Source organism: Ranitomeya imitator, chromosome 6 (assembly GCF_032444005.1).
Source record: "Ranitomeya imitator isolate aRanImi1 chromosome 6, aRanImi1.pri, whole genome shotgun sequence".
In the NCBI taxonomy this organism is placed as follows: Eukaryota; Metazoa; Chordata; class Amphibia; order Anura; family Dendrobatidae; genus Ranitomeya; species Ranitomeya imitator.
The window spans coordinates 39,073,473-39,095,048 of NC_091287.1; the positions used below are offsets into that span (position 1 = coordinate 39,073,473).

The window sequence follows — 21,576 nt, forward strand, 5'->3', positions numbered from 1 at the left end:
CTGCAGTGCCAGAGTCTCTTGAAAATTATTTGTTGCCCCTTGGTACCTCCCACCAGCAGGAAGGATGGCCACTCGCGGGGGAGGGGGGGGGGGGGGTAGGGGTGTTGGGGGGGAGGGGGGGGGGAGGGGGGTTGGAGGGGAGGGGGTGGATGGCCATTCATGGGGGAAGCCTCCCACCTGCGGCAAGGATGACCATTCGCGGGGGATGCCTCCCACCAGCGGGAAGTTTGGCCACTCGTGGGGTGCCTTCCACCAGCGGGAAGGATGGCCACTCGTGGGTTGCCTCCCACCAGCGGGAAGGATGGCCACTTGCTGGGCGTGCCTCCCACCAGCTGGAAGGATGGCCATTCATGGGGGAAGCCTCCCACCAACGGGAAGGATGGCCATTCATGGGGGAAGCCTCCCACCAGCGGGAAGGATGGCCATTCATGGGGGAAGCCTCCCACCAGCGGGAAGGATGGCCATTCGCGGGGGATGCCTCACACCAGCGGGAAGGATGGCCATTCGCGGGGGGCCCTCCTACCAGCGAGAAGGATGGCCACTCGCGAGGGAAGCCTCCCATCATTGGGAAGGATGGCCAATCGTGGGGGGAGAGGGACCCCCCACCAGCAGAAACTATGCCGCCTCCTCCTGCAGTAAAGTGCAGTGGGAGAAGAGGGGATTGGGTTGTGAGATTTGTCATCCAGCAGATGTTACAGAGCGGTTTCTGCAGGCTGCCCTGCATCGCCGTAAGCACACATATATAGATGCGGTGGACACCACGTGAGACTAAATTATCTGAAACTTCAGTGACCATTTTACTTTGGGCCAAACTTAATTGGGTTCGTTTTTGGCAGTTACACATCCACTAATTCTTCCGTTTTCTTGTCTGTAGGAAAAAATGGATCAGTTACTACAGATGTTACAGAGCGCAGATCCCTCCGATGGATTACCAGATCCAGCAGATCTTATTCACCTTGAAGGTCAGTGTGGACAAGACCAAGAAAGTCTCCTTGATGATCGGCCATTTTCGCTTCCTTTAGATCCCGCGCTGTTATTTTCTGCTACTGGTCACTAATATTGTACTGTAAATTGTGTGCACCCAAAAAAAAAAAATAATTTGGGGACTTTTTTTTTGTTCCTTTTGGGGCTAAAATAATGTTTGCATTTGTGTTTTGTTGTAGCGTTTGGCTTATACAGACTTTTTCCTGCACATCACTGGCTCCAGAATGAGCTAATCTTGTCGGCGAGCTGTTTCTGACAAAGTTTGTAACTCTTTCAATTTGTCTATTTCTGAGCGCCTCTCAGCTGATGTATGACCACATCAAAGTTCAGCTCCTCTTCGATGTGGTCTGTGGTCATAAATCGGCACAGAGGAGTTCAGAAAAAGATTTACAGAAGTGTTACGATCTCCCTCTTTTGGGCTCATTTACAGATTCTTTGTTAAATTGTTCTGCAGCCAGCAATGTCCAGGGAAACAAAAGAGCCGAGCTGTTCAATATTTTTAATCAAACCCTTTTGTAACGATTATGTTCATCCCCAAATCATTACAGATGGGTTAAAGAATAAATGTCCTCCAAGGTGTTCATATCCTTTTAAGTAACGTCTGAAAATTAAATCCAGAAGGTTTGTAGGAACTTACAGTGCATATCCCCCGGCTGTAAACGGGCAGCGCCGCACAGTGCAGTATATGGCTAGTTAACCCCTTCATGACCCAGCCTATTTTGACCTTAAAGACCTTGCCGTTTTTTGCAATTCTGACCAGTGTCCCTTTATGAGGTAATAACTCAGGAACGCTTCAATGGATCCTAGCGGTTCTGAGATTGTTTTTTCGTGACATATTGGGCTTCATGTTAGTGGTAAATTTAGGTCAATAAATTCTGTGTTTATTTGTGATAAAAACGGAAATTTGGCGAAAATTTTGAAAATTTCGCAATTTTCACATTTTGAATTTTTATTCTGTTAAACCAGAGAGGTATGTGACACAAAATAGTTAATAAATAACATTTCCCACATGTTTACTTTACATCAGCACAATTTTGGAAACAAAATTTTTTTTTGCTAGGAAGTTATAAGGGTTAAAATTTGACCAGCGATTTCTCATTTTTACAACGAAATTTACAAAACCATTTTTTTTAGGGACCACCTCACATTTGAAGTCAGTTTGAGAGGTCTATATGGCTGAAAATACCCAAAAGTGACACCATTCTAAAAAATGCACCCCTCAAGGTGCTCAAAACCACATTCAAGAAGTTTATTAACCCTTCAGGTGCTTCACAGCAGCAGAAGCAACATGGAAGGAAAAAATGAACATTTAACTTTTTAGTCACAAAAATGATTTTTCAGCAACAATTTTTGTATTTTCCCAATGGTAAAAGGAGAAACTGAACCACGAAAGTTGTTGTCCAATTTGTCCTGAGTACGCTGATACCTCATATGTGGGGGTAAACCACTGTTTGGGCACACGGCAGGGCTTGGAAGGGAAGGAGCGCCATTTGACTTTTTGAATGAAAAATTGGCTGCACTCTTTAGCGGACACCATGTCAAGTTTGGAGAGCCCCCGTGTGCCTAAAAATTGGAGCTCCCCCACAAGTGACCCCATTTTGGAAACTAGACGCCCCAAGGAACTTATCTAGATGCATAGTGAGCGCTTTAAACCCCCAGCTGCTTCACAAATTGATCCGTAAAAATGAAAAAGTACTATTTTTTCACAAAAAAAATTCTTTTAGCCTCAATTTTTTCATTTTCACATGGACAACAGGATAAAATGGATCCTAAAATTTGTTTGGCAATTTCTCCTGAGCACACCGATACCTCACATGTGGGGGTAAACCACTGTTTGGGCACATGGTAAGGCTCGGAAGGGAAGGAGCGCCATTTGACTTTTTGAATGAAAAATTATCTCCATCGTTAGCGGACACCATGTCGCGTTTGGAGAGACCCTGTGTGCTTAAACATTGGAGCTCCCCCACAAGTGACCCCATTTTGGAAACTGGACCCCCCAAGGAACTTATCTAGATGCCTAGTGAGCACTTTAAACCCTCAGGTGCTTCACAAATTGTTCCGTAAAAATGAAAAAGTGCTTTTTTTTTCACAAAAAATTTCTTTTCGCCTCAATTTTTTCATTTTCACATGGGCAATAGGATAAAATGGATCCTAAAATTTGTTGAGCAATTTCTCCCGAGTACGCCGATACCTCATATGTGGGGGTAAACCACTGTTTGGGCACACGGCAGGGCTCGGAAGGGAAGGCGCGCCTTTTGACTTTTTGAATGGAGAATTAGCTCCATTTGTTAGCGGACACCATGTCGCATTTGGAGAGCCCCTGTGTGCCTATGCAATGGAGCTCCCCCACAAGTGACCCCATTTTGGAAACTAGACCCCCCAAGGAACTTATCTAGATGCATACTGAGCACTTTAAACCCCAAAGTGCTTCACAGAAGTTTATAATGCAGGGCCATGAAAATAAAAAATAATTTTTCTTTTCTCAAAAATGATTTTTTAGCCTGGAATTTCCTATTTTGCCAGTGGTAATAGGAGAAATTGGACCACAAATGTTGTTGTCCAGTTTGTCCTGAGTATGCTGATACCCCATATGTGGGGGTAAACCACTGTTTGGGCGCACGGGAGGGCTCAGAAGGGAAGGCACGCCATTTGGCTTTTTAAATGGAAAATTAGCTCCAATCATTAGCGGACACCATGTCGCGTTTGGAGAGCCCCTGTGTGCCTAAACATTAGAGATCCCCCACAAATGACCCCATTTTGGAAACTAGACCCCCAAAGGAACTAATCTAGATGTGTGGTGAGCACTTTTAACCCTCAAGTGCTTCACAGAAGTTTATAACGCAGAGCCATGAAAAAAAAAAAAAATCTTTTCTCAAAAATGATTTTTTAGCCCGCAATTTTTTATTTTCCCAAGGGTAACAGGAGAAATTTGACCCCAAAAGTTGTTGTCCAGTTTCTCCTGAGTACGCTGATACCACATGTGTGGGGGTAAACCACTGTTTAGGCACATGTTGGGGCTCGGAAGTGAAGAAGTGACGTTATGAAATGCAGACTTTGATGGAATGCTCTTCGGGCGTCACGTTGCGTTTGCAGAGCCCCTGATGTTGCTAAACAGTAGAAACCCCCCACAAGTGACCCCATTTTGGAAACTAGACCCCGAAAGGAACTTATCTAGATATGTGGTGAGCACTTTCAACCCCCAAGTGCTTTACAGAAGTTTATAATGCAGAGCCGTGAAAATAATAAATACGTTTTCTTTCCTCAAAAATAATTTTTTAGCCCAGAATTTTTTATTTTCCTAAGGGTTACAGGAGAAATTGGACCCCAAAAGTTGTTGTCCAGTTTCTCCTGAGTAAGCTGATACCCCATGTGTGAGGGTAAACTACTGTTTGGGCACACGTGGGGGCTCAGAAGGGAAGTAGTGACTTTTGAAATGCAGACTTTGATGGAATGGTCTGCGGGCGTCACGTTGCGTTTGCAGAGCCCCTGGTGTGCCTAAACAGTAGAAACCCCACACAAGTGACCCCATTTTGGAAACTAGACCCCCCAAGGAACTTATCTAGATATGTGGTGAGCACTTTGAACCCCCAAGTGCTTCACAGACGTTTACAACGCAGAGCCGTGAAAATAAAAAATCATTTTTCTTTCCTCAAAAATGATGTTTTAGCAAGCAATTTTTTATTTTCTCAAGGGTAACAGTAGAAATTGGACCCCAGTAATTGTTGCGCAGTTTGTCCTGAGTATGCTGGTACCCCATATGTGGGGGTGAACCACTGTTTGGGCACACGTCGGGGCTCGGAAGTGAGGGAGCACCATTTGACTTTTTGAATACAAGATTGGCTGGAATCAATGGTGGCGCCATGTTGCGTTTGGAGACCCCTGATGTGCCTAAACAGTGGTAACCCCTCAATTCTAACTCCAACACACCCCTAACCCTTATCCCAACTGTAGCCATAACCCTAATCACAACCCTAACCCCAACACACCCGTAACCCCAACACACCCCTAACCCTAACCACAACCCTAATTCCAACCCAACCCTAGCCCTAAGGCTATGTGCCCCCGTTGTGGATTCGTGTGAGATATTTCCGCACCATTTTTGAAAAATCCGCGGGTAAAAGGCACTGCGTTTTACCTGCGGATTTACCGCGGATTTCCAGTGTTTTTTGTCCGGATTTCACCTGCGGATTCCTATTGAGGAACAGGTGTAAAACGCTGCGGAATCCGCACAAAGAATTGACATGCTGCGGGAAATACAACGCAGCGTTTCCGCGCGGTATTTTCCGCAACATGGGCACAGCGGATTTGGTTTTCCATATGTTTACATGGTACTGTAAACCTGATGGAACACTGCTGCGAATCCGCAGTGGCCAATCCGCAGCGGCCAATCCGCAGCCAAATCCGCACCGTGTGCACATAGCCTAATTCTAAAGGTATGTGCACACGCTGCGGAAAACGCTGCGGATCCGCAGCATTTTCCCATGAGTTTACAGTTCAATGCAAACCTACGGGAAACAAAAATCGCTGTGCCCATGCTGCGGAAAAACTGCACGGAAACGCAGCGGTTTACATTCCGCAGCATGTCGCTTCTTTCTGCGGATTCCGCAGCGGTTTTACAACTGCTCAAATAGAAAATCGCAGTTGTAAAACCGCATTGAAATGCGCAGAAAAAACATGGTAAATCCGCCATAAATCCGCAGCGGTTTAGCACTGCGGATTTATCAAATCCGCAGCGGAAAAATCCGCAGAGGACCAGAATCCGTGTGCACATACCGAAACCCTAACCCTACCCCTAACCCTAACCCTACCCCTAACCCTACCCCTAACCCTAACCCTAGTTCTTACCCCAACCTTAGTGGGAAAAAAAAAAAAAAAAAAATTTATTGTCCCTACCTATGGGGGTGACAAAGAGGGGGGTGTCATTTACTTTTTTTTTTATTTTGATCACTGAGATAGATTATATCTCAGTGATCAAAATTCACTCTGGAACGAATCTGCCGGCCGGCAGATTCGGCGGGCGCACTGCACATGCGCCCGCCATTTTGGAAGATGACGGCGCCCAGGCAGAAGACGGACGGGACCCCGGCTGGATCGGTAAGTATGATGGGGTGGGGGGGGACCACGGGGGGGGCGTCGGAGCACGGGGGGGGTGGATCGGAACACGGGGGGGGGTGGATTGGAGCACGGACTGGGGGAACGCTGTGCGGGCAGGCGGATCGGAGCACGGGGGGGGGATCGCTGTGCGGGGGGGGGTGATCGCTGTGCGGGGGGGGGGTGATCGGAGTGCGGGGGGGTTTGATTAGAGCACGGGGGGTGTGATTGGAGCACGGGGGGAGCGGGCAGGAGGACGGGGGAGCGGAGCACAGGACCGAGGAGAGCGGACCACAGATCGGGGGGCTGGGGGGCGATCGGAGGAGTGGGTGCACATTAGTGTGTCCAGCCATGGCCGATGATATTGCAGCATCGGCCATGGCTGGATTGTAATATTTCACCATTTTTTTAGGTGAAATATTACAAATCGCTCTGATTGGCAGTTTCACTTTCAACAGCCAATCAGAGCGATCGTAGCTACGAGGGGGTGAAGCCACCCCCCCTGGGCTAAACTACCACTCCCCCTGTCCCTGCAGATCGGGTGAAATGGGAGTTAACCCTTTCACCCGATCTGCAGGGACGCGATCATTCCATGACGCATATGCTGCGTCATGGGTCGGAATGGCACCGACTTTCATGACGCAGCGTATGCGTCAAAGGTCGGGAAGGGGTTAATATTGGAAAGTGTAGCCTTGACCAGTGACGTGCTGCCAGCTGACTAGTGATGGATTGGCTCGTCTGACTCCCTGGTCCGGACATAAATCGTAGCCATTTGTCAGCGCTATTGACGCGTTTACATTCAGATTTCCCAACTTAATTTACTGCAACACCCGAGTGTCTCATTCGTCTTGTCCGTCCGGTGCATACACAAAGCATTTTAATAGAAAGCTTCCATGCAGAGGACTTGTCGCCCCTCCTGACTCCTGTGTTTAGAAAATCCTTCCATCCCCCGATAATGAACATTTACTATTTCCTTTTGATTTGAGGACCCCCTTTTTGAGAATGTTCAGTGTTACACTTGCAACTGATAATATTGATTTATTTCCATGAGGAATAACTCCAAGGAAAGATGCTCCAGAATATTTTTTTTATCATGTATTGTGTATAAATTTCATTTAGTGCATGTAACGCTTTTTATTCGTAGCTGCCTGTCACCAGATGGGGCCAATGATTGACGAAAAGCTGGAAGATATTGACAGGTAGGTTTAATCTCTCCACTGGTTATATTAATTTAATGGAGGCTTAAAGGGGTTCTCCGAGCATACGGTATTGATGACTTGCTCTCAGGATAGGTGATCAATACCAGAATAGTGGGTGTCCAACACCAGCACCCATCCGATCAGATCGGTATCTGGAAATAAACACCTTGAATGGGTCTGCTAGGCAAACACAGCTGATGCATGGGAGTGTGAGACCCTCAACAATCTATCTGGCATCTGATTGGGAAAGTTTGGGGTGGTAGAACATGACCGGCTGCAGAGAGCCCGGACCTGAACCCATCCAACACTTTTGGGATGATTACTTGGTAGATTGTGATCCCGGCTTCTCCCCAACATCAATGCCTGACCTCACAAAGAATCCTCTGGATAAAGGGGCAGAAATTGCCACAGTCGCCTCCAAGATCTTTTAGAAATCCTTCCCAGAAAAGTCGAAGGAGATGAAGGGAGAACGCCGTAATTAGTAGCCGCTTTTTGACCCACGATTTGGTCTCGTTTCATATAATACTGTCACCTTCATGCAGAAAATGTAACTCCGTACCGTGACCCATCTCTGCTGTTCTGCAGGAAACACTCTGAACTTTCAGACCTAAACGTCAAGGTGATGGAAGCGCTGTCATTATACACAAAGCTAATGAACGAAGACCCGATGTATTCCATGTACGCCAAGATGCAGAACCAGCAGTACTACATGCCGCCAGCAGGGGGCGCCGCACAACAGGTACTGTAATCTGCGGTGGATGGCGCCCTGTGTTCTCCTGCAGGAGGAGACTTTTTGTATTGATTTCATTTCCTTGTCTCCCTTTTTAGACCTATCAAGGACAACATCCGAACGCCACTTATCTTGTTAGTGGGAACACGCAGATGGGCCCCATACAGACCTACCCAGTCCCTCCAGAACAGCTCCCGGTAGCCGCAGTGCTTCCTACGGCCTCCGAACTTCCCAGCCAGTCACCGCAAGCTTCCTATAAGTAACGTGAATATATTTTTGTTCTTTTACACAGCACGCAAGCGATAATGTTCTCCCATATCACGGTCACTGGAGCTTCTATTAGCCTCTCCCTATGTCACGTACCACTATTGTAGAAGAAGATGATGGGAGTAATCCCTGGCAGCAGCTTCATCATGACCCGCTATAAACATCAGCGTCGGCGTCCCTTTATCCCGACCTTACTGCTCCTCAGCATTGCTGTCCATCTCTTCGCTGTGGTGGGAAGGGTCGTGTGACTGCTGCAGACAATCTGGGCAAACTAATTGCTCGCAGCGGTCAGAGATGAGTGTGTCATTTTTTATTTTATTTTTTTTATTTTAGGACAAATAAAGTTTTGGCCAACCCCTTTAAAACATTTTTTGTACAGTACAATTCATTTTATATAACATTGGTGAAAAGGTTCTGGTTCCATCTTCTGAGATTACATGGTGTGTGTATATGTTATCTATTTTACTATTTTTACTCGCTTATATAGCGCCATTATTTTTAACAGTTCTTTACAGACATTATCATCACTGTCCCAATCTAGATTCCCTATCAGTATGTCTTTATAGTGTGGGAGGAAACCGGAGAACCCGGAGGAAACCCACGCAGAGACGGGGAGAACATGCAAACTGACATGCTTGACCTCTGCGTCATTCATTATCTATAGTACTGCTGGTAAAAATGGAGCGCCGTGCTCTGCTGTTTCCACTGACCCCATTGACAAGGAATAGAGCAGAAGTTGAAGTTGTTCTCCTCTGCTTATTTCAAGATCTGGGCTCAGCATTGCCGTATTGATGGGCATCCCAAAGCACTGATCTTAGTGTGGTTTATTCTGTGTCGTTTTTGGTGGTCAGTGTTTCTTTCTCGCTTCATTGGGGAACCATGGGTGTATGCTGCTGTCGCTGGGAGGCTGACACGATGCAAATAAAGAAGAAGTATCTCCTCCCCGGCAGTATACAGCCTCCGACAGGCACCAGGCAACTCAGTTGGTGCAAAATCCCTCTTTCTTTCTCACTTCATTGGGGGACACTGGTAACCATGGGACGTCCAAAAGCAGTCCCCAGGGCGGGAAAATAAGAATAGAGAACTAGGTTGGCCGGTGCGAAACCACCGACTGCAGTATCTTCCTACCCAGGCCTGCATCCGCAGAAGCCCCAATGAAGGCTCCAAGAAAGAGATTTTACGTTTTTTTTCTCTCCGAGAGAAATGTTTTTTTCTAACCGTTTTCCAGTAGTCTTTTTTTTGCACCTGAAAAACAGAAAAGCATAGGCTTGTATAATACATTATTAAAAAAAACAAAAACACAGCGCTGACATTTCATAATGAGTAACATGTAGTTGGGAGATGGATTAATTTCAGATGTAATTAGCTCACGTGTGAATATATATTGTGACATCCCTAGCTCTGCTGTGCTGCTGGGTTCTGCTACAAAGCTGAACTCTGCTGCATCTCTACCTGTGAGACACCTGACGTTCCCCAGCTGTGCTGCTGGGCTCTGCTGCAAAGCTGAACTCTGCTGCATCTCTGTCTGTGAGACACCTGACGTTTCCCAGCTCTGCTGTGCCGCTGGGCTCTGCTACAAAGCTGAACTCTGCTGCTTCTCTACCTGTGAGACACCTCACGTTCCTCAACTCTGCTGTGCCGCTGGGCTCTGCTACAAAGCTGAACTCTGCTGCTTCTCTACCTGTGAGACACCTCACGTTCCTCAACTCTGCTGTGCCGCTGGTCTCTGCTACAAAGCTGAACTCTGCTGCATCTGCTATTGTGAGTCGCCTGACATCCCCATCTCAGCTATAAAGCTCAGCTCTGGACTGTTATACTTGGTTTGATTGTGAGTCCACTGACCAACACCAGCAGCGTCACAGATCCCTATGATCCGTATAAGCCACCGTCAGCAGCTGTAGTACGATACAGAACGTGCACCATGATTGTGGCCGCAGGAAGTTCCCAAGTATTTTCAATCAGTGACTACAAGATATTGAAATGCAGAATTGAAGCTTTGACTAGTGTAAAGTTTTGCTATCATTTTTCCTTTGCGATGGTGGTAATCCCTAACTAATACTTCTCTCCTTTGCCCTTGTCTTTCAGGCCCGCAATTGCCGGGATCGCCGCAGGAAACACGTATGTCGGGCCAACGCAAGGATACACGCCAAATCCTACCGCTGCCATTGACCTCCCTATTTATCAGACTGGTACGAACATGTCCCATGTCCTAAACTATACACTACCCTCTACTACTCTCTCCCCATCCTCCGCCAGCCAAGATCAACCACAGAACTACTCCCAGAAGGCTCTTCTATAAGCCCTAGCACCCGGACTCTTAGCTGTAGCACCTATGTAACACCTGTACCGTCATCACCCCCATTATTAGACCTTGCCTTATTAATTTCACGATTAGCCGCTTTATTAAGCCGAGGTTTAGGTTCCACAGATCTTCGTCCCATTGAAAACCTTGTATAATACACCGTAAAGAGAGAATCTAGTCGACTCTGTTGTCCAGTTTGCGGACATTTCTGAAGTTCTCGTTACGCCGCCAATTCGTGATGGGTAATTAGTGACGTCCTGGTGTTTTATTCCTGGTGACCATGTACTTGCACACGGTTGTGATATCTCTCCTATCGTACATGATTCTCTATAGGATCACCTGTAGCACAGATGTCGTCTTTCTTTTGTCTGCTGCGTGAGAATTTCGACTTCTAATTTACCTATTCCGTAATTGATTTTCGACATCTTTTATCTTTGGCCTCATTGAGTCAATGGTCACGCGTGCGCGAGGGGGTCTAGTATTACAGCGAAGGTCCAGGCTTGGTGTCCTCTAAGGGACGTTGATTTTGCTGAGCATCAAGGAAACCTTTTCTCTTATTTTTTTTTTAAGGGGTATTGACACACCAAAAACTCTTATTGTCATCCTCCAATGGGTCCTAATTAGTGATGAGCGAACGTGCTCGTTAAGGTGTTATCTGAGTATGCTCATGTGCTAAACAAGTGTCTTCGGTGTGCTCGAAAAATATGTTTGAGTCCCCGCAGCTGCATGTCTGATGGACACATGCAGGGACACATGAATATCAGCACTGACAAAAGTTATTGGGGGCCTACCGAGCTGTAGGAAAATACATTCCAAGGGGTTTTTTCGGCAGGGAATGGTATAAAAATTGCAAAATTAAAAAAATCCCGTATTCTCCTTTTAATTCTACTACTCCAGGGTTGATGGCCCTAGCTGGCCTTTGTTTCCTATTCTGCAGCGATCACCTCCATTACGTTCACCTAGTCTCTAGACTGATCATTCTCGTGCCGTACAAACAGGCATAACGCCCCTTTAAGACCAGTGATTGACTGCAGCAGTCATGTAAATGTTTACCTTTGCTGCAGCAATCACAGGCTGTACAAAAACTGTTGAGGATTACATCTAGCCTTGGAACATGGTGGAATGAAGAGAAGAGTTTGGAAAGTTTTTATTTACACCATTCAACAGGATTCTAATCCTGAGCGACCCCCATCACATAGATTAAACAAGCCCCCCAGTAACACCACCGAATGTTTTAATGCGCTGGGCCCCATTTAAGTGAATAGGGCTAACCTGTGATGCCAGACAAAGGACAAGAGACGATCCCTTTTTCTAATCAAAGACAACCCCATTTAGTGTCTCGTTGCGACCACAGGTAGCATATCTTGAAACATCGGAATAAGTTTTTCGAGTAAAACACTATGGGCGCAAGTCTATGGGCGCAAGTTCATAACAACAGGTGTTTCATAGTGACGGGAGTAACATTTTAATGAGTTTATCAGGTGGGATTCGCCCCGTCTCGCCCCAGCTCAGCTCACTTTGGTAGAACAGGCTGAAACGAGTGTGAATACTCTTTGAAAAACAAAAGTTTTACGACTTTTCTTAGTGTTTTACGCCAGAAAACGCTTTGATGAATCGTTACCTATAGACTTCTGTGAGTATTACGACAAGACGTTTTACACCAAAGAAGGATTAGGGGAATATCAATTTTTTTTTTCTGTCTGTATGATAGGTCATGATGTGTGTTATTTCGTTTATCTCTTTTTAAATTAATTAAAGAGATCATTAAAAAAAGAAAAACAACAACAACTTTTATTCTCAAATGACTGAAACTCCCATGAATTTTCTGTGAATCTGTTTTTCCTAGCTACACCCTGTACATAAATATAATACACTTGTATAGATATGTTTAATTTAGTAAATAAGTTATTTCTTTACTCGGGTAAATTTGCTGAATTCAGTTTTTGCCATCATCTGTTTTTGTTTTGTGATGTTGTTCTTTTCGTCTCAAGTCATTAGAAATGTCTGTGGGTGATAACCTTGTTACACCGGTACCCTGAATGGCTTGATCTTCTGCCATGTAAAGGGGGTGTCCAGAGCTGAAGAATAGGGGTCATCTTCTGCCACGTAAAGGGGATGTCCAGAGCTGAAGAATAGGGGTCATCTTCTGACACGTAAAGGGGGTGTCCAGAGCTGAAGAATAGTGGTCATCTTCTGCCATGTAAAGGGGATGTCCAGAGCTGAAGAATAGGGGTCATCTTCTGCCACGTAAAGGGGATGTCCAGAGCTGAAGAATAGGGGTCATCTTCTGCCACGTAAAGGGGGTGTCCAGAGCTGAAGAATAGGGGTCATCTTCTGCCATGTAAAGGGGGTGTCCAGAGCTGAAGAATAGGGGTCATCTTCTGCCATGTAAAGGGGGTGTCCAGAGCTGAAGAATAGTGGTCATCTTCTGCCATGTAAAGGGGGTGTCCAGAGCTGAAGAATAGGGGTCATCTTCTGCCACGTAAAGGGGATGTCCAGAGCTGAAGAATAGGGGTCATCTTCTGCCATGTAAAGGGGGTGTCAAGAGCTGAAGAATAGGGGTCATCTTCTGCCATGTAAAGGGGGTGTCCAGAGCTGAAGAATAGGGGTCATCTTCTGCCATGTAAAGGGGATGTCCAGAGCTGAAGAATAGGGGTCATCTTCTGCCATGTAAAGGGGGTGTCCAGAGCTGAAGAATAGGGGTCATCTTCTGCCATGTAAAGGGGGTGTCCAGAGCTGAAGAATAGGGGTCATCTTCTGCCATGTAAAGGGGGTGTCCAGAGCTGAAGAATAGGGGTCATCTTCTGCCACGTAAAGGGGATGTCCAGAGCTGAAGAATAGGGGTCATCTTCTGCCATGTAGAGGGGGCGTCCAGAGCTGAAGAATAGGGGTCATCTTCTGCCACGTAAAGGGGATGTCCAGAGCTGAAGAATAGGGGTCATCTTCTGCCATGTAAGGGGGGTGTCCAGAGCTGAAGAATAGGGGTCATCTTCTGCCATGTAAAGGGGGTGTCCAGAGCTGAAGAATAGGGGTCATCTTCTGCCATGTAAAGGGGGTGTCCAGAGCTGAAGAATAGGGGTCATCTTCTGCCACGTAAAGGGGATGTCCAGAGCTGAAGAATAGGGGTCATCTTCTGCCATGTAAAGGGGGTGTCCAGAGCTGAAGAATAGGGGTCATCTTCTGCCATGTAAAGGGGGTGTCCAGAGCTGAAGAATAGGGGTCATCTTCTGCCACGTAAAGGGGATGTCCAGAGCTGAAGAATAGTGGTCATCTTCTGCCATGTAAAGGGGATGTCCAGAGCTGAAGAATAGGGGTCATCTTCTGCCACGTAAAGGGGGTGTCCAGAGCTGAAGAATAGGGGTCATCTTCTGCCACGTAAAGGGGATGTCCAGAGCTGAAGAATAGGGGTCATCTTCTGCCACGTAAAGGGGATGTCCAGAGCTGAAGAATAGGGGTCATCTTCTGCCATGTAGAGGGGGCGTCCAGAGCTGAAGAATAGGGGTCATCTTCTGCCACGTAAAGGGGATGTCCAGAGCTGAAGAATAGGGGTCATCTTCTGCCACGTAAAGGGGATGTCCAGAGCTGAAGAATAGGGGTCATCTTCTGCCATGTAAAGGGGGTGTCCAGAGCTGAAGAATAGGGGTCATCTTCTGCCATGTAAAGGGGGTGTCCAGAGCTGAAGAATAGGGGTCATCTGCCACGTAAAGGGGATGTCCAGAGCTGAAGAATAGGGGTCATCTTCTGCCATGTAAAGGGGGTGTCCAGAGCTGAAGAATAGGGGTCATCTTCTGCCACGTAAAGGGGATGTCCAGAGCTGAAGAATAGGGGTCATCTTCTGCCACGTAGAGGGGGCGTCCAGAGCTGAAGAATAGGGGTCATCTTCTGCCACGTAAAGGGGATGTTCAGAGCTGAAGAATAGGGGTCATCTTCTGCCATGTAAAGGGGGTGTCCAGAGCTGAAGAATAGGGGTCATCTTCTGCCACGTAAAGGGGATGTCCAGAGCTGAAGAATAGGGGTCATCTTCTGCCACGTAAAGGGGATGTCCAGAGCTGAAGAATAGGGGTCATCTTCTGCCATGTAGAGGGGGCGTCCAGAGCTGAAGAATAGGGGTCATCTTCTGCCACGTAAAGGGGATGTCCAGAGCTGAAGAATAGGGGTCATCTTCTGCCACGTAAAGGGGATGTCCAGAGCTGAAGAATAGGGGTCATCTTCTGCCATGTAAAGGGGGTGTCCAGAGCTGAAGAATAGGGGTCATCTTCTGCCATGTAAAGGGGGTGTCCAGAGCTGAAGAATAGGGGTCATCTGCCACGTAAAGGGGATGTCCAGAGCTGAAGAATAGGGGTCATCTTCTGCCATGTAAAGGGGGTGTCCAGAGCTGAAGAATAGGGGTCATCTTCTGCCACGTAAAGGGGATGTCCAGAGCTGAAGAATAGGGGTCATCTTCTGCCACGTAGAGGGGGCGTCCAGAGCTGAAGAATAGGGGTCATCTTCTGCCACGTAAAGGGGATGTTCAGAGCTGAAGAATAGGGGTCATCTTCTGCCATGTAAAGGGGGTGTCCAGAGCTGAAGAATAGGGGTCATCTTCTGCCACGTAAAGGGGGTGTCCAGAGCTGAAGAATAGGGGTCATCTTCTGCCACGTAAAGGGGATGTCCAGAGCTGAAGAATAGGGGTCATCTTCTGCCACGTAAAGGGGGTGTCCAGAGCTGAAGAATAGGGGTCATCTTCTGCCATGTAAAGGGGGTGTCCAGAGCTGAAGAATAGGGGTCATCTTCTGCCACGTAAAGGGGGTGTCCAGAGCTGAAGAATAGGGGTCATCTTCTGCCATGTAAAGGGGATGTCCAGAGCTGAAGAATAGGGGTCATCTTCTGCCATGTAAAGGGGGTGTCCAGAGCTGAAGAATAGGGGTCATTGATCTCCACCTTGTAATGGTCGTATTGATACTTTTCTGGACACAGTTTTTCTTTTGGAAGAATTGGGCCAACTGCTCTGACAGGGTCTGCGCCTTGAGGGCAATCTTTGGGGGTCGGACTCCATACCTTGGGGGTCGTCCTCCATAACTTTGTGCCTCCTCCACAGTGTAAATGATGCTCACATTAATGGGTCTCTAATGAACTTGCTCGAAGGTAGCGTCCGTCTCCGAGTCAGAAACCTAGTGGCTCTATCTCGGGAAGCTAATTTGTTCTTTAGCACTTCTGAAATTGTGGAGGCCAAGCATGTGTCCATAATAGATGAAAGGGGCTGTGCTTAAAAGTGTTTTCTGTATGTCCACCTCAAAGCCCAGTCTCCCATACATCTTGCTGTCCACCTGGAATGGACATATTGGTACTTTTCATTATCTGGACGCTACTTACTTGTCTTTTGGAAATTTGGCCCATATAGGTTCATAGCCTCGGGGACACACTTTTGGTGGTTGACGTCTACAATTTGGTGCTGCCTCCAGAGTACTGGTGATGCTCGCACTAAGAATGCTTCATTCAACGGGCTCTAAGGTGGCATCAGCCTGAGGATAGGAACCGGGAGTGCCCTTATTTCGGGGAACCAATCTGTCCTCCACCATTTCCGAGACTGAGGGGGATGGGGGCAAATATATGATATGCGCCCATAGTAGATGAGCGGGGCTGTGCCCCAAAGTCTGTTTGTCAACAACAAAGCCAAATCTCCCAAAGGCCTTCGATGGGTGCAAAAATGGCGCCAACATAACGGATTCATTCTCTGATTCCCAAGGTTACCGTAGATCTCAGACTTTTCCCTTGTCCGTTGACACACAGCCATACAACGAGGGGGACTGATCTAAACTTGTGCTAGAGAACACATGAAATTTCAATATGGGATGGGCACAGTTTCTGGACTTAGAACCTGTTTTTTTTTTCTGTGCAGACAATTGATTTCAATGACATTTATTTCATAATTAATTGTGTAATACTTCGTTTTACCTGCGGAGGAGCTGCAGGGAATGTAAATGCAACTTCTAGGCCTGAATGATGGGTACCACAACAATCAGTCTCAGATAACGAGAAGGAGATCTCTATTCTTCAGCCCCGGGTGACCCTAGTAATGTCATCTCTAGTGATCTGTAGTAATATGACGTCAGTATTAGTTACACTATCACCTCTATCTGTGTTTAATAACCTGATGTAGATTATACCATGTTTAGTGGTTTTACTGGATTTTTTTGTTACTTTTTATATTTGAGGGAATGGATTCTATGTACTTAATGGCAAACTAAAATCTAATTGTGCTGTTTTTGTGGCTGGGACCGGGACTGTTCGGCTTTTGCATAAAGCAAGCACAGAGAATAAGTGTAAATCTAGGACTATTCTTGTACATAGCTCAGAGGAGAGGATTTTACAGGACACTAACCCCCCAACCTCTTCTGTGTATAACTCTGCCTGGCACAGAAGTGGCATATATGCTGGTCATAATGTCGTCTATACAGCTTCTTTACCGTTTTTTTTTTCCCTTTATTTTTGCGCTTTCTAAAACCAGAAAACCCATTTCCTAACACCCTGTCTTAGAAAAACAAACTATAGAACAATGGATCACACTTGTTTAGGGTCCTAACCAGAGCCATCAAGACTTGCTCGCTTTGGTGGAGGACCCATCACATTTGTGAAGCTCAACGATGACCATGTAATACTTCATTTTTCCTGCGGAGGCACTGCAGGGAAATAAATCACTCGTTCAGCTTCTCTACCAGTCAGATGTACATTGCTTTTTAATAGTCTTTACTCTTCTTCCCATTTTTTCAGACTTCCCTAGACAGATTTCAATATTCCCCTGGAAATCATCCCTATCAGCTGAAACTCATCTGTTAAAAAAATTTTAACAAATGACAACTAGTATAAAGTGATTTTTTTTTTTTTTTATGGCAATGCAGTCCTCCAGAAAATATTTTAATTTGATCTTCCAGATGATTTTGTGCTCAGACGCTCTCCCTATAGCGAATCTGTCATCCGTTTCTATGCTACGTAATCTGTCAGCAGCATGATGTAGAGACGGAGCCCTTGATTCCAGTGATGTGTCACTTACTGGGCTACTTGCTGCAGTTTTTGATAAAATCACAGTTTTAAATTATCTCTAGAGGACTATATAGAACAGGCGATCAAAACATTGCAGATCCAAGTTCTCTAAAGAAAGCGAAAAATAAGCTAAAAATGAAGAAAAAAAAAATTATTTTAGTCACCAGTTTAACAATAAATAAAAAAAATATAAAATAAACCGATCAGATTAATTAAGCCGTGCGTTAAATACCATAAAAAGAAAAAAAAAATTGAAACCCTAAAAATGCAATCCAAAGCGAAGAAAGCATCATAAGTCCCCTCAAAATGTTATTTAAAAAAAAAAAAAAACACAACTTGCAAAAACACTAAAATAAAATATGCCCTCACACTGCTTCAGTGACAGAAAAATAAAAGCTATGGATCTCACAAAACAAATCTCCATTTTTTTTTTTTTTACAAAATTCTGATTTTATTTTTTTTTTAACCACTAGAAAAAAAAAATATAGAATTAAATAATAATCATTTTCACTGTGCACTAAATGCCAAAACCTCAGAAAACAATGGTGAAATTGAGTTTTATCCCAGTAAACTTAAAAAAAAAAAAAAAAGATATATATATATATATATATATATATATATATATATACAACTAAAAATATATATATATATATATATATATATATATATATATATATATACATACATATACACACAACTAAAAAAAAAAAAACATATATATATATATATATATATATATATATATATATATATATATATATGTATATATATGTATATATGTATAATATAACCACTACTTTATTTTATTGATGGCCTATCTTTTATAATAGGACAGTTGATTGGGGCTGAACTGCAATACCAGAACTCTCCTATGGACAAGAGTGGCGCTGTTTTAGATTAAATTAGAAAAAGTGGTCTAATTTACAAACGACGCAACGGGCAGGTTCACACGTTTCATTTGGTTACTGTGTACTCTGAGTTGCTGTGTAAAATTTGAGGAATATGGAAATAAATTTTTGCATGGAGTGTAATGATTTATTTTATAAGCTATTAATGTGTTTCAAATGTTTGTTATATTGGTCTTTAATAATAATTTTTTTTTTAAGTTTTGCCATAGCAGAAATTACCGTACGTTTATATTCATTTTTTTTCATGTTTTTTCTTGATTATCGTGAGAGTGGTTCACCTCGCTGAGGTACGAGGCTGATAACAAAGTCCGCTCCAGCAGGAGTACTGAATAAGTCAGGCCGATATGATCCTAATCTCCTAATAAATCATTAATTATTTGTGCTTCGTTCATTTCTTACAGGTGGAGGTTTTGGAATCTGTAGTAATAATTGGTAACGAGTCGGAACAATATCTGGTTAGAAGATATTGCATGATACCGATCAATAACGTTTTACTCATCGTTTTTACATTTTTTTTATGAATTGGCCTTAATTTTAAGAACAAAAACAATGTTTATTCCCCTCTCTATCATTTGTTGCAAATTGCTTTCTGAAAATGTCTTTTTTTTTATGTTCTAAAATAAACCGGAATATCTAAAAGATTGTGACTGAGGGTCTGCTTTATTTTACGTATTAAAAAATTGTATAACAATTCATGAGCTTCATTTTATTTATATGTGAAAACCGAGGAGCAGAAGAAATCCGGACTATCCTGGTACCCGTGAGTCCCAAGCAGGGGTGCACAAACTTTAAGTCTGAGGGTCACATTATCAACTTTTTCTCTTTTTTAAGGGGCTGCAATAATACTTTAAGCTGCTTTGTTTCTTGGTAAGATGGCATTGGTGCTCAAGTGGTTACTAAATCATGAAATTCTCCTATGAATTCACCTTTAGCATTGCTCATTCTTCTCCACCTGCAGCTATTCAGGTCCTATTCTATACAGCACACACGCTGCTTACATCGAACATACAGCTCACATATCAAACACATATCAGACACATGCAGCACACCCTGCTCACATACCAGACACATACAGCACACACTACTCACATATCAGACACATGCAGCACACACTGCTCACATATCACACAGGCCGGGCACACTACTCACATATCAGACACATGCAGCGCACACACTACTCACATATCAGACACATGCAGCGCACACACTGCTCACGTATCAGACACATACAGCACACACTGCTCACATATCACACAGGCCGGGCACACTACTCACATATCAGACGCATACAGCACATACTGCTCACATATCAGACACATGCAGCACATACTGCTCACATATCAGACACATGCAGCGCACACTGCTCACATATCAGACACATACAGCACACACTGCTCACATATCAGACACATACAGCACACACTGCTCACATATCAGACACATACAGCACACACTGCTCACATATCAGACACATACAGCACACACTGCTCACATATCAGACACATACAGCACATACTGCTCACATATCAGACACATACAGCACATACTGCTCACATATCAGACACATGCAGCGCACACTGCTCACATATCAGACACATACAGCACACACTGCTCACATATCAGACACATACAGCACACACTGCTCACATATCAGACACATACAGCACATACTGCTCACATATCAGACACATACAGCACATACTGCTCACATATCAGACACATACAGCACACACTGCTCACATATCAGACACATACTGCTCACATATCAGACACATACAGCGCACACTGCTCACATATCAGACACATACAGCGCACACTGCTCACATATCACACATGCAGCACACACTACTCACATATCAGACACATACAGCACATACTGCTCACATATCAGACACATACAGCACACACTGCTCACATATCAGACACATGCAGCGCACACACTGCTCACATATCAGACACATACAGCACACACTGCTCACATATCAGACACATACAGCACATACTGCTCACATATCAGACACATACAGCGCACACACTGCTCACATATCAGACACATACAGCACACACTGCTCACATATCAGACACATACAGCACACACTGCTCACATATCAGACACATACAGCGCACACACTACTCACATATCAGACACATACAGCGCACACACTACTCACATATCAGACACATACAGCACATACTGCACACATATCAGACACATACAGCACACACTGCTCACATATCAGACACATACAGCACACACTGCTCACATATCAGACACATACAGCGCACACACTACTCACATATCAGACACATACAGCGCACACACTACTCACATATCAGACACATACAGCACATACTGCACACATATCAGACACATACAGCACATACTGCTCACATATCAGACACATACAGCACACACGCTCACATATCAGACACATGCAGCGCACACACTGCTCACATATCAGACACATACAGCACACACTGCTCACATATCAGACACATACAGCGCACACTGCTCACATATCGGACTCATACAGCACACACTGCTCACATATCAGACACATACAGCACACACTACTCACATATCAGACACATACAGCACATACTGCTCACATATCAGACACATACAGCACACACTGCTCACATATCAGACACATACAGCACACACGCTCACATATCAGACACATACAGCACACACTGCTCACATATCACACATGCAGCACACACTGCTCACATATCAGACACAGCACATACTGCTCACATATCAGACACATACAGCACACACTGCTCACATATCACACATGCAGCACACACTACTCACATATCAGACACAGCACATACTGCTCACATATCAGACACATACAGCACACACTGCTCACATATCAGACACATGCAGCGCACACACTGCTCACATATCAGACACATACAGCACATACTGCTCACATATCAGACACATACAGCGCACACACTGCTCACATATCAGACACATACAGCACACAGTGCTCACATATCAGACACATACAGCACACACTGCTCACATATCAGACACATACAGCGCACACACTGCTCACATATCAG

At 44.9% G+C, this 21,576-nt stretch overlaps 1 protein-coding gene across 2 annotated transcripts in view; it reads left to right on the forward strand.

Moving 5' to 3' along the window:
* STAM (signal transducing adaptor molecule) overlaps positions 1-10,918 on the forward strand; it is a 34,916-nt gene extending 23,998 nt beyond the window's left edge. The window contains exons 10-14 of one of the 2 annotated variants that reach the window (XM_069729512.1): positions 875-962; positions 7,220-7,274; positions 7,860-8,013; positions 8,103-8,263; positions 10,357-10,918. In XM_069729512.1, coding sequence (XP_069585613.1) covers positions 875-962; positions 7,220-7,274; positions 7,860-8,013; positions 8,103-8,263; positions 10,357-10,570 — 672 coding nt within the window. In that variant the 3' untranslated portion in view covers positions 10,571-10,918. Of the gene's footprint in view, positions 1-874; positions 963-7,219; positions 7,275-7,859; positions 8,014-8,102; positions 8,269-10,356 lie in introns of both variants that reach the window. The other variant, XM_069729514.1, reaches the window with a different exon arrangement.
* The last annotated feature ends 10,658 nt before the right edge of the window (positions 10,919-21,576 follow it).